The following is a 15,576-nucleotide window of genomic DNA, read 5'->3' as shown; positions in this document are numbered from 1 at the left end:
CTCCCGAACACGCATGGGCCAGGTGGGCTGCCCAGTTGCAGTTGCTTACTCTCCTAGACGTGGGCGCTGTATTCATTCCCGAGTGTGTGTTATCTCAGAAAGGACACTTTTTATTTGTTAAGCATTTTCTCCTGAGAGTAGCCAAGGCTGTCCCTGTTTTGGCTTGATTCTTCTTTACATGCTTTCTTGGACGAAAGCTGGAGCTAAAGAGATCCTCCTTTTCCCAATGGAGTGACGCGGGGTATTGGGAAGTGGGGACTAGAGAGATGGGACTCATGAGGCATTAATCCTTTTTTTTTTCCTAAAGATTTTATTTATTTATTTGACAGAGATCACAAGTAGGCAGAGAGGCATGTGGCCAGGGGTGGGGGCAACAGGCTTCCTGCTGAGCAGAGAGCCCAATGCAGAGCTCGATCCCAGGACCCTGAGACCATGACCTGAGCCGAAGGCAGAGGCTTAACCCCCTGAGCCACCCAGGCACCCCAAGGCTTAAATCTAAGAACAAATTTTCATCTTAACTGCCGTTAAGGCTGCATGGTGAAGATGGATTTATCTCTGGGGAGGGTGGATTGTCTCAGCACATGTGGCATTCTACAACCTCAGGAGCCTCCCCTTAACTTGAGAAGGGAAAGACCTATGAGGTCTTTGTTAGAGGAGGAGATGGCATTCCCTTCCCTGTGCTTGGGAACACCCAGTCTAACCCCTTGTGAACGTGACTGGGCTGCTGGGTTCATAGCAGAAAAGGCTGTTCTAGGGAAGAAAAGGTTTGCAGTCCTCATTCTGGTTATGGCTCCCCATGGCAAGCCACCCTCTCCTCTGTGAAACGGGATCCACAATGCCCGCCCTTCCTGCCTTGGGAGTGTTCTGAGCTGAGGCCAGGCGATGGACGGAGACTCTCTCGGCACGCTGCATGTCAGGATCAGAAGTAGAACGTGAGGCTGCGTTATCCGGGTTCCTGGGTCTGTAGCATCTTTAGTAGTTGTGATCCATCCTCTCACTGCTTAGTACTCTTTCCAGTTGGGTAGGATTTTGCTTTAAAAAAAAAAAAAATAGCAGCAGCAGCAGCTGGGGGTGCCTGGGTGGCTCATTTGGGTAAACGTTTAACTCTTGATTTGGGCCCAGGTCATGACCTCAGGATTGTGAGATCGAACCCTAAGGAGGGCTCCCCATTGGGCATGGAGCCTGCTTAAGATTCTCTCTCCCTCTCTGTTTGCCCTCCACCCCATTCTCTCTCTCTCTCTCTCTCTCTGAAAAATAAATAAATAAATAAAATAAAATAAAATAGAACAATAAAAAGAAGCAGCAGCAGCTTTCAAAATGGCCAAGCAAGGGATGGAAAAACTCAGTTGCCTCTAATAATGGACAGTGAACTTGCTTTATGGATCCTGGAAAACCAGAGCTGGGTAGAGGTGGGAGTTCCCGGGGCCACCCACTTCAGGCTGTTGGACATCCCTGTTGATCGTTCTTAGCCTAACTGTGGGGCTTAATCACATGGGTCCAGTTTGCAGCTGTGGCTAAGTCCCTTTATTATATAAGCTAGTTTTTCTTTTCGATAATGTATCATAGAACACTCTCTAGTTCATTCTTTCTACAAACCAGCTTGGGTTTGGGAGGAAAGCTCTCCTCCCTTCAATTGTATCCAGACATTTGCTGAGTATGCCTTTGCTGGGACATAAAATCACACCTCTGGAAGTCTTTTGGTGACTCTCTTTTGGATTTTCGGTAGAGCGGGGTGTGCAGGGAGGGGTGAAAGGGTGGTGTCCCCCACCCAGTAGTTAAATCCCTTCCCCTCTGCTTGGCTTCTCTCATCTTGTAATCCATGCCATGCTTAATTACCCCGTTGCACTGCTTGTGTATGCATCATTGCGTTTCCCCCCCCAGAAGCCGGACGTAGCGCTTATTCTCTAAGTAATGATAGCAATTGCTGGTAGGGCAGACCTGTTCCTCATCCTTCTCCGAACACATTTCTTATGGCAGGTGTCTACTTCCTAATTAAGTGCTAATGAGCATGCCTAGTGGACCATGATGCTGCTGCTGGCTTCTCCAGTTTTATGTCTGGCTATTGCCAAGCTCTTAAAAGGTGACAGAGCAAGAATTAGTGTCTTTGGGATGACAGGAAGGTGATTTTGTGCATAAAGAAATTATTACGATCTCAAATGGTGAATGAGGACTTTATAAATACTTTCCAAGAATATTATTGATGCTGGCCGCTCTGACCTCTTTCTCCCCCTTTCCACTTTTCCTCTGATGAGCACTGTGCTCCCCTTTGGAAAGAAGGATCATTTCAAGAGAAGGTTGGGTCCTAAAGATGTCTTAGAAGATGCTAGGATCGGTTGAAAATTTACTGTCAGCTGATGGTAGACACCAGTTTCTGGCTTTAAGGTGCTGTTTTCTCTCACTCTTGAGGGCGGGAAGCATGTTTAGGATTCAATTAAAGATCAGCGGTCTGGGTAGAAATTACTGAAGATCTGGCGTGAAGATTTAATATATTCAGTACACGCGAGGGGGTAATAAATAAACCAAGTAATTGAGTCCCGGGGAAGTGAGCACAAATCAGAATCTTAAGAATTTTCTAACATTACACCTTAGAAATTGAGCTTTAATCGTTTTTACTGTCTCATCAAAAACGAATTTTATGTTGGACAGCTGAAATGTGGCCAGATTTATGGTGCAGGGCCATATCTTAGATACTTTTTCATTTACTTACAACAGTCTCTTCAATATAATGTATGAGAGCAATGGTACTTTTTAGTGTGAACAGATTTCTGACTTCTGAAATGGGTTAAGGGATAGAGGCAAAGGCATTTGAGAGTGGGGATGTGGTCACAGTGGGGAGAGTCCCATTCTGTGGCCTCTCTGGGTCTCAGTGTTTCCCCCTGTGTCATTGAAGGGGTGGGTTTGGGGTGTGAGGCTCGGGAGAAAGGAAGCAATAAATACAGCCTCAGGCTCTGGTTTCTTCCAGCTGTGGTTTCTTCTAGCTGTCACAGCATGGCCCCCAGGGCTTCCCTCTTTGTGTGGTGGTGTGGTGGCACGGTGACCCGAGTGCAGCCATAAGGGTCATTCCTACACAACCCCACCCCTCTCCGCCTGGTGGGAGTTTCCTTAAGGCCCTGCACCTTGGTTCCTTTTGTGAAATGGGAATGTCGGTGCTTCCTCCTAGCTCTGAGGGGCTTAGTGAAATAAGGACACAGGGGTACTTGCGACGGGGGTGGGGGGGATGGGGGGGTGGGGGAGCATGCCTAAGAGAAGCTAGATCTTTCTTCAGCCTTCCCTTAATTTAAGGTAGTATTTTGTTAATGCTTCATCATAAGTTGTGGTAAGTTAGCATGAGAATATTTGGGAAACAAAGTCACCTCATAACTTGTGAGTAGTGGAGAGTAGCACCAGTGCTTTCTAGAGTGCACATCTGTGCCCCCCACGCTTCAACCTTCTGAAAATCAGGAGGAGTCTTGTATTTGGTGACAAACTGGATTGCATCCCTGGTGCTTAGAGGTGGATCTGCCCCTGGAGTGCTAGCCTGGCTTGCTGCTAATCCACAGCCACACTCTGTGGGCAGGACTCATGCCAGGAGGAGGCAGCATAGATAGATCCCCGTGGCATTTTGGGAAGATGGGGAAAGATAACTGTATAGATGGACGCCTTTGATGAACTGAAAATGCTAATCACATGTTTTCCCCTTCCCTCCCTTTGTCTTTTTTTCCCTTCCTGTGTTTGTTGTACCTCCTGTTGTGTTTCCTCCTTTGTGGTTTCTTTTCCCCCTGGGTGTTGCTGCCACCTCCGTCCTCATCCTCTGCTCCTTCCTCTCTCACCTCCTCCCCTTCTCTCGCCTCCTACCCCCTCCACCCCTGGCTCCTCCCTCCTTCCTCTCTCACCCCTTCCCCTTCCTCTCCCTCTTCCCCATCCTCTCATCTCTTCCTCCTCCCCCTTTTCCTCTCTCACCACCACCAACAGCAGCAGCAGTTGCAAGCTCAGCATCTTTCTCACGGCCACGGACCCCCAGTGCCCCTCACGCCTCACCCTTCGGGACTTCAGCCTCCTGGAATCCCGCCCCTCGGGGGCAGTGCTGGCCTCCTGGCGCTGTCTAGTGCTCTGAGTGGGCAGTCTCACTTGGCAATAAAAGATGACAAGAAGCACCACGATGCAGAGCACCACAGAGGTGAGAGGCCGGGCAAGCCAGATTAGGACTTGGTCCTGATACTCATACAGTGCTGCAAAGTTGTGTGCACCGCTAAGGAAAGCCCCACACCATACAGAGCTAAGAGGAACTGTCTGTCGCAAAGCTTGGCCACTGAAACACAGTCCTCCCTGGAAGTTTCCAGGGTTTGACGTGGGCATCTGTAGATTTCTCGATCTCTTTAGATTACAGGCATCTTGACATCTTGGCAACTGCCTGGTTAATGCCAGTGGCCTGTACCATATTATGGAAAACTGTTAACTGCTTAATTGGGTAATTTTCAAAGAACGTAATGTTGTTAAATGGGGCGAAATAAGAAGTTAAATTTGAAAGTGAATGTGTTCAAATGAAAGGTTTGATAATTGCATCTGTTACTACTTAGTTTCATAGGCTTTAATTCTAGTATGCATTAAATATTGGGCAAAATTGCACTTGACTAATTTTTTGAAGAAAAGTAATTTATTCTGTCAAGAAATAAAAAAAATAGGCTTTGTGTATGGTTAAACTGTAAATCTTATGTTTACAAAATACTGTAATTTTCAGGAAATCACTGTATTAGGAATGTGCAATGACTTATATAAATAAAAGCCATTTTTAAAACTGTTTGGGGCTTGTGTTCTAATTATTCCCCCCTTTTTTTTATTTCTGTTCTTGCCTCTGTGTCTGAACGGGCATGTCTGTGCGTTTCTTGGTAACCTCGGGAGCAGACAGAGAACCGGGCACAGTAAGTACTCGAACGCCTGCTGTCCATAAACACGTTGCCCTTCCAGCAATGCATCCCAAACTGCCTTTCTTTAAACACGGCCACAGACACGCATATGCTCCCTCTCTCAGTGACCTGGTTTCTTTCTTTTCTTTTCTTCCTTTTTTTTAATACGACTTTCCACCCCCCCTCCCCTGACCTTTGTCTTTTCTTTTTTCTTCTTTCTTTCTTTTCTTTTCTTTTTTTAATAAAACTTTACTGAGATGAGAGGGACATGATTTGGAGGCAAAGCTGACTGCTAGGATTACTCACTTGGAAATACACTTTGATCTGTATGTGCCCCATACCCACTTTAAAAACATGTTTATCATTGCATTCCAACTCCATCTTGCCTGTAATTTTAAGAGTATTCGTTTTTGTCTCAAATCAGTCTTAGAGGCAAGAGGTCACAATCCATATGTGAAATTGGTTAGTAATGTGTTATTTCTACCTAAACCATTTACTATCCTCTGCAAATGCATCTTAGTTGCTAGGTTTCCATATCTAGGTTTTCTTTCGTAATTGTCCTTGGAGGGTGAACTTGAACTCAAATTTATTTTTGACCAAAGAACTGAGCGTCTGAGTAAGCTCTTGAAATGAGGAAACTCAGTGGATGGAGGCTCTGGGCTTATAAAGGTTCATTTTTTTTACCGGCCTAAATCTTACCCATTTTACATACTGCATGTTTAATCTGTACGTGTATCTGCCAGTAAGCTGTGGGGAGATCGAATCTAAAATGCATCTCTCAAATGTTGTGGAGTAAATGGAGTGAGAAATTGGCCCCTTTTCAGCGAGGATAACCTACAGTTTCTGCCTCCTTTCCTCCTCTTCCTTTCCTTCTGAACCTGGCAGTATTTTTTTTTTTTCCAGTTTAAATCTAAATATAGTAGCAGAATTAGGATGTTGAACTTTTAAATCATTCTGATCCTTTTTTCAGGAGCTTTGGTGGCAGGTTGGGGGGAAGATAGGTAATTCTTTAGCTTGCGGAGAATTCTTTCTCCCTCTTCTGTGTGGAATAGTGGCTACTTTAAATATTCTCTTTGAGACTGATCTTGGTGTTTTTATTTTTGTTTTGTGGGTTTTTTGTTTTGTTTTGTTTTGTGTTTTTTTGAGAGGGAGAGAGATGGGGGGTGGGGCCAGAGGGGCAGAGGGAGAGCAGGTTCCATGCCCTGTTGGGCTCGATCTCGTGACGCTGAGATCATGACCTGAGCCGAAATGAAGAGTTGGTTGTATACTTCATTTATCAGGTTGCATTGGGGGCAGTGGATAAGGGTGGAAAGATGGGGTGGTAGCTAGTTTTAAAATTCTTCTAAAAAATTTTTTCTTTTAAAGATTTTATTTATTTATTTGAGAGAGAGAGAGAATGAGAGAGAGAGCATAAGGAGAAGTAGACTCCCTGCCGAGTAGGGAGCTTGATGTGGGACTTGATCCGGGACTCCAGGATCGTGACCTGAGCCGAAAGCAGTTGCTTAACCAACTGAGCCCCCCAGGCACCGCGCTAGTTTTAAAATTCTCATAAAGTTTTCTCTGGAAGATGTTTGGGAGGGAAAGGGGAGAAAAAAACTCCAGCTAGGGAATAAAATACCCTATTCCCAAAGTACAAACGTAAGTAAACTGACTTTGATGGAGCTGACCTTTACGTTTGTTGCTGTCTCTGGCACTGAAGATTGTCCTCTTTTGTGCCACATTCACTCAGTGGAGTGTCAGATTAAGAACCCTAACCCTGGACCGAAGAACAGAGACGGTAGAAGATGTTGAGAAAGCTCCCGTCCCATAGTCTGCTGCAGGTTTTAATTCATCGAACCAATTCTAGGTTTGGAACTTTATTTCTCAATTAACTTTCTGTTCTCGGTACGGTTTCATCTTAAATCCCTGTGTGTTTGTCGAGTGCCTGCGAGACGTACAACAACATAGGAAGTGTAGCGGTTGTTAGGGCTACGTAGGCCCACATATTACAAGCCCTTTCTCAAAGCACTGAGGAGAGGTGACGAAAATACGCGTAGATTTCAGATCGTAGGAAGTCTCAGCAAGAGTTTTAGATGGTGGTGGAAGGGAAGGACTGTAGTATGTATTTCTCCGAGATGCCGTGGCTGGAGCCGTGAGTTGAGGTGTGCCTCCTGAACCCAGAAGGGCCGTTTTCCAGAGCTCTGTGTGTGTCTGCGTGTATTAAATAACCTATTTGTATTTTTGGCTCACAGATGTAAGCAAGAACTTAATTCACTTGGGGAAGTGGGGGTGGGGTGGAGACAGGGTGAGGACTAGTTCACTCCAAGTGCAAAACAGTCCTTGGATTTTGATTGTTCTTTTTTTTTTTTTTTAAAGATTTTATTTATTTATTTGACAGAGAAATCACAAGTAGGCAGAGAGGCAGGCAGAGAGAGAGGAGGAAGCAGGCTCCCCGCCGAGCAGAAAGCCCGATGCGGGGCCCGAACCCAGGACCTGGGATCATGACCTGAGCCAAAGGCAGCGGCTCAACCCACTGAGCCACCCAGGCACCCCTGATTGTTCTTTTAGGTCCTCAAGTTGAGTTCACGGCCAGTGAACTTTCAAGTCAAAATATGGCAGATATATGGCATAAGCCAGTCCGTAACACAAATGGTTACTTAATGGTTAAGTAACACAAATGGTTACTTAAGGTGCTATTTGCCTGTCTCTTTTACATCAAATTTTTCACACGTCTTAATGATAATTTGAATGAATATTTTCAGGATAAGTATATATACTGTGTTTTTGCCTAATTATTATAGACCTCTCCAGGTGATGATGATATAAAATGGGAAAACTGCACTAATTTATAACCTAAGCATTTAATTCCGTCTGTAGAGGGGAATGAAACTGTTCACTGTCCACATAAGTGGGGTTTTGCTGCGGTTACGTAAAATGAAGTAGCTCTTTAAACTTGTGTAAAATCGAGTATGAGAAGCAGTGGGTAATGAGATGATGTGTATTGCTAGTGACTAAAATATTGTGGTACTTCTCTTTTTAATAAAGTGGTTCGAATTATGAAGTCAGATTTTACGTGGCAGAAAAAATCAGTTGATGACTGTATTGATGCTGGTTTGGGGGGGCTTTGTTTTTGTTTTTGTTTTTTTAAACCAGTAAGGGGTTAAGGCCAGTTTGCTACAGGGCAGTGGTCTTTCAAACCTTATGGTCTCAGGATCTTTACATCTTAAATTAAAATTATTGATAATACTAGAGAATTTTTCTCTGTGTGGATTATATAACTTGAAATTTTTCTGGATTAAGAATTTTTTAAAAAAAATCAACTATTTTCCAAAACAAAAAGTTAGAGAGGAGTGGCTTTGTTCTGCTCACTTGCAGGTGTATCTTTGGTGCGTGACTAAAGAGAGGATAGATACATTCTCATTAGCTTCTGCGCCCTCTCTGTTGAAACACATGGTTTTGATTGAGGTATAAGAAGAAGATCTGGCCCCAGGGAGATTTGTAACTGTTTCTGGGAACCTCAAGCGTCCTTGGACTGAATGGAGAACCTCTGTCATATGTAAGACCAAGGAGTTCTGAAACATTCCACGCTAGTATATGGTCTGATTTTTTCCTGCTGTTCTTTCTGTACTGAACAAACATGATAATTACATGTATCAAGTACAGCAGTCAGGGACTTCTCTAGACCCAGAGGGAACGTATGTATGGATTTTCATCTGCGAGTCTAAACCAGGTTTGTAGATAGTTGGTGTTTGTTTATTTTTAGTGACAGAATTGTTACATTTGCTAGTTTAAGGTTTTTTGTTAGGGAAACAAACGTGCCTTACTGTAGTCTGTTTTAATGTAAAACCCAAGAAAAAAATGAAGGTACTAAGAACAGTGAAAATATGGACAGTTTTTTAACTTTCTTCTTTTTTTTTAATTTACTCATTTGAGAGAGAGAGAAAGAGAGCGAGCACAAGTAGGCAGAGAGGCAGGCAGAGGGAGAGAGAGAAGCAGGCTCTCTGCCAAGCAAGGAGCCCAAGGTGGGACTGGATCCCAGGACCCTGGGATCATGACCTGAGCCAAAGGAAGCCGCTCAACCAACTGAGCCACCCAGGCGTCCAACTTTCTTCTTTTTGAAAGGGATGAATGATAAAGGGAAAAACTTTTAAAAGGCTTTATTTTGCTCTTTGGCTGTTGATTTTAAATTAAGATCTGACTACCAGTTTTTATTTACTTGCAAAACTTGTTTCTTTCTTTCTTTTTTTTTTTTTTTAACATAAGGCTGCCTGTCAGAGTGCTGCAGTTGAGCAAAGAAATATGACATGACCTAACAAAAAGTACTTTATTTCTTATGTAGTAATAAAAGCTTTGGATATTTCGATTAATGTGAAGATGAGTTGTGTTCAGTTTTGGCTGAAGGAAATCTTCCAGTAAGTCTGCTTGAAAGACCTGGAATCCGAGACTTGACAAAGCATTGTATGGCTTTTGAAAAACATGACAGAATTTGTGTTTTGCTACTCATTCGTTTAAGAAATTATTTAAAGAGCACATACTACGTGCCAAGCACAGTGTAAGGCACTGCATGTAGAGCAGACCCTTGCACCACATGGGTTTGAACTGAGCAGGTCCATTTATGTGGATTTTTGTTGACAAACCCAGGATGGCACCATAAGTGTGTTTTCTCTTCCTTACAATTTTTTTTAAGTTTCTCTTCTCTAGCTTACCTTTAAGAATATAGTATAGAATGCGTATACAAAATACGTATTAATCAACTGTACTATCAGTAAGGCTTCCCGGTCAACAGCAGGCTGTTAGTACTTAAGTTTTGGGGGAGTCAAAAGCCAGGCATGGATTTTTGACTGAGTCGGGGGGCGGGGTGCACCCAGTTGTTCAAAGGTCAGTTGTATGTGCTACCATTTTGCAGTGATATCTTTTAATGTCACAGCCACATACTTGTTAAATGAAAAACACTGGAATGCCTAACACGTGTGTCCACTATTTGGACTGTTTGGAAGAGGGAAGAGATGATGGGGATATATGTCTGGGAGAGACTCCAGAGCACAGGATATGTGGACTTGGGGAGGTACACAGGTGGGTTTCAGGAGGTCGTTGAGCCCCTCTAAAACTGCCTACAGAGTGTTCTGGATTGGAGCTCTTTACTCTAATTGTGGAGAGAGATGATAACCTTCATCAAATTCTCAAAAGGGGTCCCTGGCCCTGAAAAGTGTAAACACTGTTAATGTATTTAGAGGTCATAATGGTGCAACACCATCATCTTACCAATAAGATACCAAGCTCAAGGTGGCCAGGTACTTCTAATCATACAGCTAATTAATGGAGGTAGAGACTTAGATTATGTCTTTCTGAGGGGACTTGGTTATCACTCCCATAACTGACTTTGTAGAATAGAATGTATTTTAATAGTGATGACAGCCATCACTTTATTTAATATGACGTGGTGTCTTTATTTTGTGTTTCTTCTGCAGCTGTTCTGCCTAACTAGTTAATTGGTAGGACCAGATCCTACAAGATCCTACTGAGGACCACCCATGATTTTTTTCTCAAATCACACTTAGCACTTTAGAGTGCAAGGAGAACATAAGACGTGAATTTCTTTGGAGAATACCTTACTGTTGGCCTTTTTCTGAACTTTTACTTTTTTGAATATCACATTAGCTCCCAGTAACCCTTGGGCATGGGGTGATAAGGAGAATATGTTTTTTGTTTTTTGTTTTTTTTTTTTTGTTTTTTAAGATTTTATTTATTTATTTGACAGAGATCACAAGTAGGCAGAGAGACAGGCAGAGAGAGAGGGGGAAGCAGGCCCCCTGCTGAGCAGAGAGCCCGACTCGAGGCTCGATCCCAGGACCCTGAGATCATGACCTGAGCCGAAGGCAGTGGCTTAACCCACTGAGCCACCCAGGCGCCCCGAGAATACGGGTTTTGAACAGAGGCAGATCTCAGTGGTCTTCTGGCGTGGGCCAGGTGTTTCATCCTTTCGAACTTACCCCTAGCCTCATCTATAAATTTGTGATGGAGGCTGCCTCCCGGGGTGAGGGGTATTAGGGACCATGAACAGGGACCATGAATAGCAAGCCTTTAGGAATGACTCCCCACTGTTTCTACCTGCAGAGTAGCAAGACAGCCATACATGCATTACTGGTCACGCTCTGTGTAGTTATTGGTGGTTTCTTCCCCTGTTTTCAAGCCTGTGAGGAAGTTGTGGAGATGTGGGCAGTGTCTCTCAGTCTGGAGAGCAGGGGACTGTCCACAGCCTGTCTTGAACTTGGTTGGGTTCATGATACTCAAGTTCATCAAAGGAGGAAATGTTTCTGCCTAATTGTTTATGAATTTATCTCCTGACTTATTTCAAGGAATTGCCTGAAAGTGAAGGATGAAACTGAGATGAGTCACCTAAAATTTCAATATTTAGGCACAGTGGAAAACACTTAAGTTTTTTTCAGCAGTTGTCTCAGCAGATTTCCTTTTTGGCAAAATTGAAAACTATGTGCTTAAAAAATAGATCCTCGGGGCGCCTGGGTGGCTCAGTGGGTTAAAGCCTCTGCCTTCGGCTCGGGTCATGATCCCAGGGTCCTTGGATCGAGCCCCGCATCGGGCTCTCTGCTCGGCGGGGAGTCTGCTTCCCCCCCCCCTCTCTGCCTGCCTCTCTGCCTACTTGTGATCTCTGTCTGTCAAATAAATAAATAAAATCCTTAAAAAAAAAAGCGCTCTTTAAAAAAAAAATAGATCCTCTAGGAAAACTGCTCACTGCATCATTGCCGTGAGAAGGGTGAAACCTGGAAAAAAGGAAAGGGACAGTGATTTCTAGATGGTCGGGAGTGGTGTGTCCTATACCAGGTGAAGGCGTGTGTTTACTGTGGACACCATAACTCACTGGGAGGGTATCGGGGCCTGTGTGTAACTGGAGAAATGTTCAGGTTTTATCTCACTGTGCTTTCAATGAAGATGAGGCATCGGGCATCTTAACTAAAAAACCAGAAAGATAGAAGTATATTACCTCCCTCTGAAACTCTTTTCAGATTTCAGTTTGTGCTCTGTGATTAGAAAACATAATGCCCACCATTTAGAGCAGGTTTTTAAAAATGTTCTTTTCCTTTTAGCCCCATGATCATTTTTATCATTCCCTCAGAAACATAGTAAGCAAGAAACTCTGGGTCTCCGTCTTTTAGGTGAGGAGAGGCAGAGGTGAGTGCCATCAGATATCCAGGTTAACTCACAGGAAGTCCTGACCCAGGGCTTTCTGGTTTCTTGTACTAGAAAGTTTGTCCTCAGGGACTGGAGAAGAAAGAGGGACAGTGACAGCTAGCTAAGCTGCTCTACGAAAACTGCTTTTAAAACAGTTTGAAATACAGATTTGATTTTTGCTCTCACCACAGTCCTAGTGGGGGGAATGAGTTGTCATGAGGGCATTTAAAAGTTCTTTGGAAATAATTGCATTTATCGTCAGCTCTAAATGTGTGTGGGGGGGCGGTGGGGGGGTGTTTATTTTTCTTGATCTGGTATGGCGCAAGGGCTAACTGGGGGCTTTGTGTGTGATGCCGGGGATATCTATCTCCTTCTCTAGTGGGTCCCCCAGCTCACCTGTTTACTGGGTCTATGTGCCTTCTACATGACTACCTTCCTTACTGGGAGTTCTGACTGAACCACTCATCTGCATCTGAGAGTGTCTCAGCGTTCCCAGATTGAGGTGCGAGAACACATGGGTTCTTTCTCATATTTTGCATTCAAACTTTATGAAAAACCGACGTGTACCCTTCAGACCCGCCTCACAGCCAGGGCCCCTGAGATCTGATGCGATGCAGTTGCCAAGTAGACACATTTCCACACCTTCACCTTCTTACCCTCTTCCCCATTGACAAGTGGGAAACCCGTTAGTTTTAGGGGTTAAAAACGCATTTTTTGAAATGTCAGACAGAATCCGAATGACCCATTGGACTGCAGCAAAAAGTACAGTGCGGGGTGATGGCTTAATTGGTACCAGGTGTAGATGGGGAAGGCGCACAGATGTGTTGGGGGTGCGTCACTACCTAATTGTTTTAATGTTCACCGAGAAGTTAATTGTCAGTGTAGAGTGTGCTAGCAAATTAGGTTCCCACTGCCTTAGTGTAACTGAGGATAAATGAGGTGTCATGAGTTTCCAGTCTGTACCTCTGACACAAACACTTTTCCTGCAGGGAGGAGAAACTTCCCAAGGGGAATCAGCATGGCAGCTAAAGAAATCCATTTGAATAATGTGCATTATTTTCACATTAGGGAAACTTGTCTAGCTTTTGCTGTCTCCATGAGCAGGTTTTCCTTTCAGATTTGCTGCTGGTGGCTTCAGGGTTTAGACATGGTTGGCAGAAGACTTGCTTTGAGGTCTCAGAATCGATGAAGGAAACATGAAGGCTCTGTCACGAGTGTTCTGGTAACACTGGCAAGGTAACATTCCATTAAACCTGCTTTCTTTCATATTTTCTGGAGTTTACCTTCCAGAGTATCTCCATTTACATGAACAGCCATTACTGTTAAATTGCTAAAGAAAAGTGAAAGTCTTGGAACCAGTGAATAAGGACGGGTTTTTGTCCATACGGAAGCATCTGGGTCTCTTTGCCTCAATCTTAAGTGGGTATTCAGAGCATGAAATGGAAACATCATTGTCCAGAACGGTGAATATAAAGGTAACACAGAGTCCAAATCGTGATGTTTTCTTTTGATTCAGCTGAATCTTCTCTCCAGTGCAGCAGGCTCTGATGCTTTACCGTTGGAAGTTCTTATATGAAGATACGGTGTAATGTTTGCATTTGGATGTTTGTTTTTGCTTTAAGAGAATGATCGTGTACTTCTGCCCGCTCGGTTCAAACACGCTGCCAGCTCTGTAGTTAACTTGTACCCAGAGAACGACAGCAGCGGCTAGTCCTGGTATGTGTGTTTATGAGACATGGTTTACCCAGTTAGAATGATTTGATCTGGACTTGGTGACTAGAACTAGTGAACACCAGTTGTAACATAAGAAGATCTGCTACTTTTCCTTTTCTCCTCTGAGTGGCTCTTTTAGTCTTGTAACTGTTCTTAAGCATCACGCCGCTGTGAGTGGGAGAAATGATCCGCAGGAGGCATACAGTAATGGTAGGCAACAGTTGGACTGTGGTCAGTGAAGGTGCACCCTGAGATTTTTACGTTCCCCAGATTTTTTAAGAGAGTTCGTTCCCTGGGGGTGCATGTTTTCTTGGTCCTTGTCCCTCATCTCTTCGTTTCATGTGTAGTTTCCACCTACAAATGGAGAGAAAGACACACCAATGGGGCTAATCGGTCTTGTGGACCCCTCTTTCTGACTCTGGTACTTAATGCTCAAGGGGGATCTTTTTTCTCCAGAGACCTGTCAGATAGATACATCTCTCCCTTTATTGTTTTACTTGGCTGCATTCCCGTAAGTGTACAAGATGTAAGGTACAGAAACTCATCGTGGTTCTAGAATTTTAGTTTGTTTTGAAGTCCTAGTGTGTTTTCCGACCTTGATTGCTCAGATTCGTAATCTCCCCTCTGGGCTATATAAATGTCCAATTTTGAGCACTCGTGGAAGACACAAAGTAAATAAGATGATTTTGTTTAGTTAAAACAATTTTAAAACAAAGGGAAACTTTATATATACAGTCTCAAAAATCCCAGACCTCTGGACATTTGTAATAGAAATCTGCCCAGTAATTATCATTTTTTAAGAATTCTGGCAGACACTTAAATTTTACCAGCTGCAAGGTGAATAAAACATTGAGTTTCTTGGCTGGCGTTAGAGTATATCAGTCAGTGTGGTAATACTAGTTCTCATGCTCATCAAAAAAAAAAAAGAAAAGAAAAAACCTGATTCACAATTAAATATTTATTTGGCAGATTAAATGTTTGAAAATGAACTTCACTTGATGAATGCTGTTTGGTAGATTACAAGCTTTCAAAATAAGGACTCTGGGAGGAGACATCTGGTAGCAGCTAAGTCTTCAGAGCTCCCAGCAGCCATGATAGACGTCACGTGAAAGGGTGCTGTGGGGCTCTGGACCACTTTGTTGCTCTGTGCTGAGGCCTGTTTTAGTGCACATCTTGGGTCATAAATGGCAGGATTCATGAGTGGAAAGGCAGGCATTGGGACTGTTTTCAGGTCATTTTAATGTCGGATGTAATTTTTAAAATATGTTTATGGTTTTCTTATCGTGGCATAAAACTGTGTGTGTGTGAGAGAGAGAGAGAAAGGGAGATAGATTGTGGTTTGCTGGGGGGGGCAGTCAGAGAAAGCATGCAGTGTGCATTAGGCATTATTATGTAACATTAGAATGTTAAATGGTTAAATGTTAATGGTTAAAGAGCCAGTGTGACTCTTAAGTGATAAGTGTGTGGGGACAAGTATTTTACATACATAAATTGAGTATAAGAATCACTCCTCTGGGAGGGGAGACGCCTTGACTTAATGGAAAGAGCTTTGTGACTTTAATAAATCGCCTTCTTTCTCTGGTCAAGCCTCCAGATAAAAGGGGTGGGGGGAATGAAGAAGATGATGAACAATAAGTCTTTTAAGGTTGCTTTGGCCTCTTCAAAGGTGTGATTCTAATTTACTTCTGTGTTTCCAATGCACAAGTTTTGAAAAAAAAAAAAAAAGTCAAGCAACCTTAATTTCATTATTTTGCAAATGGCTTCTTCTTAAATGTTGATTAAATGCTAAACATTAATGTTAAATGTCATACTA

At 43.4% G+C, this 15,576-nt stretch overlaps 1 protein-coding gene, 1 long non-coding RNA gene and 1 pseudogene across 5 annotated transcripts in view; 2 read left to right on the top strand and 1 right to left on the bottom strand.

Annotated features, from left to right (window-relative positions):
* LOC125082941 (spermatogenesis-associated protein 31D1-like) overlaps positions 1 to 15,576 on the bottom strand; it is an 894,603-nt pseudogene that overhangs the window by 550,568 nt on the left and 328,459 nt on the right.
* The window catches only part of LOC125082854 (uncharacterized), a 571,692-nt gene that overhangs the window by 251,387 nt on the left and 304,729 nt on the right, over positions 1 to 15,576 (top strand). The gene's annotated exons all lie outside the window — the stretch shown is intronic.
* Positions 1 to 15,576, top strand: part of LOC125082848 (transducin-like enhancer protein 1) — an 87,557-nt gene that overhangs the window by 39,285 nt on the left and 32,696 nt on the right. For 2 of the 4 annotated variants that reach the window (XM_047698674.1, XM_047698672.1), the window contains exons 7-8: positions 3,955 to 4,156; positions 4,882 to 4,898. In XM_047698674.1, coding sequence (XP_047554630.1) covers positions 3,955 to 4,156; positions 4,882 to 4,898 — 219 coding nt within the window. Of the gene's footprint in view, positions 1 to 3,951; positions 4,157 to 4,881; positions 4,899 to 15,576 lie in introns of all 4 variants that reach the window. The other 2 variants (XM_047698671.1, XM_047698673.1) reach the window with 1 other exon arrangement.

This window comes from Lutra lutra, chromosome 13 (assembly GCF_902655055.1).
Source record: "Lutra lutra chromosome 13, mLutLut1.2, whole genome shotgun sequence".
NCBI lineage: Eukaryota > Metazoa > Chordata > Mammalia > Carnivora > Mustelidae > Lutra > Lutra lutra.
Note: the sequence above shows the minus strand (reverse complement) of the source record. Positions and strands in the feature narration are given on the sequence as shown.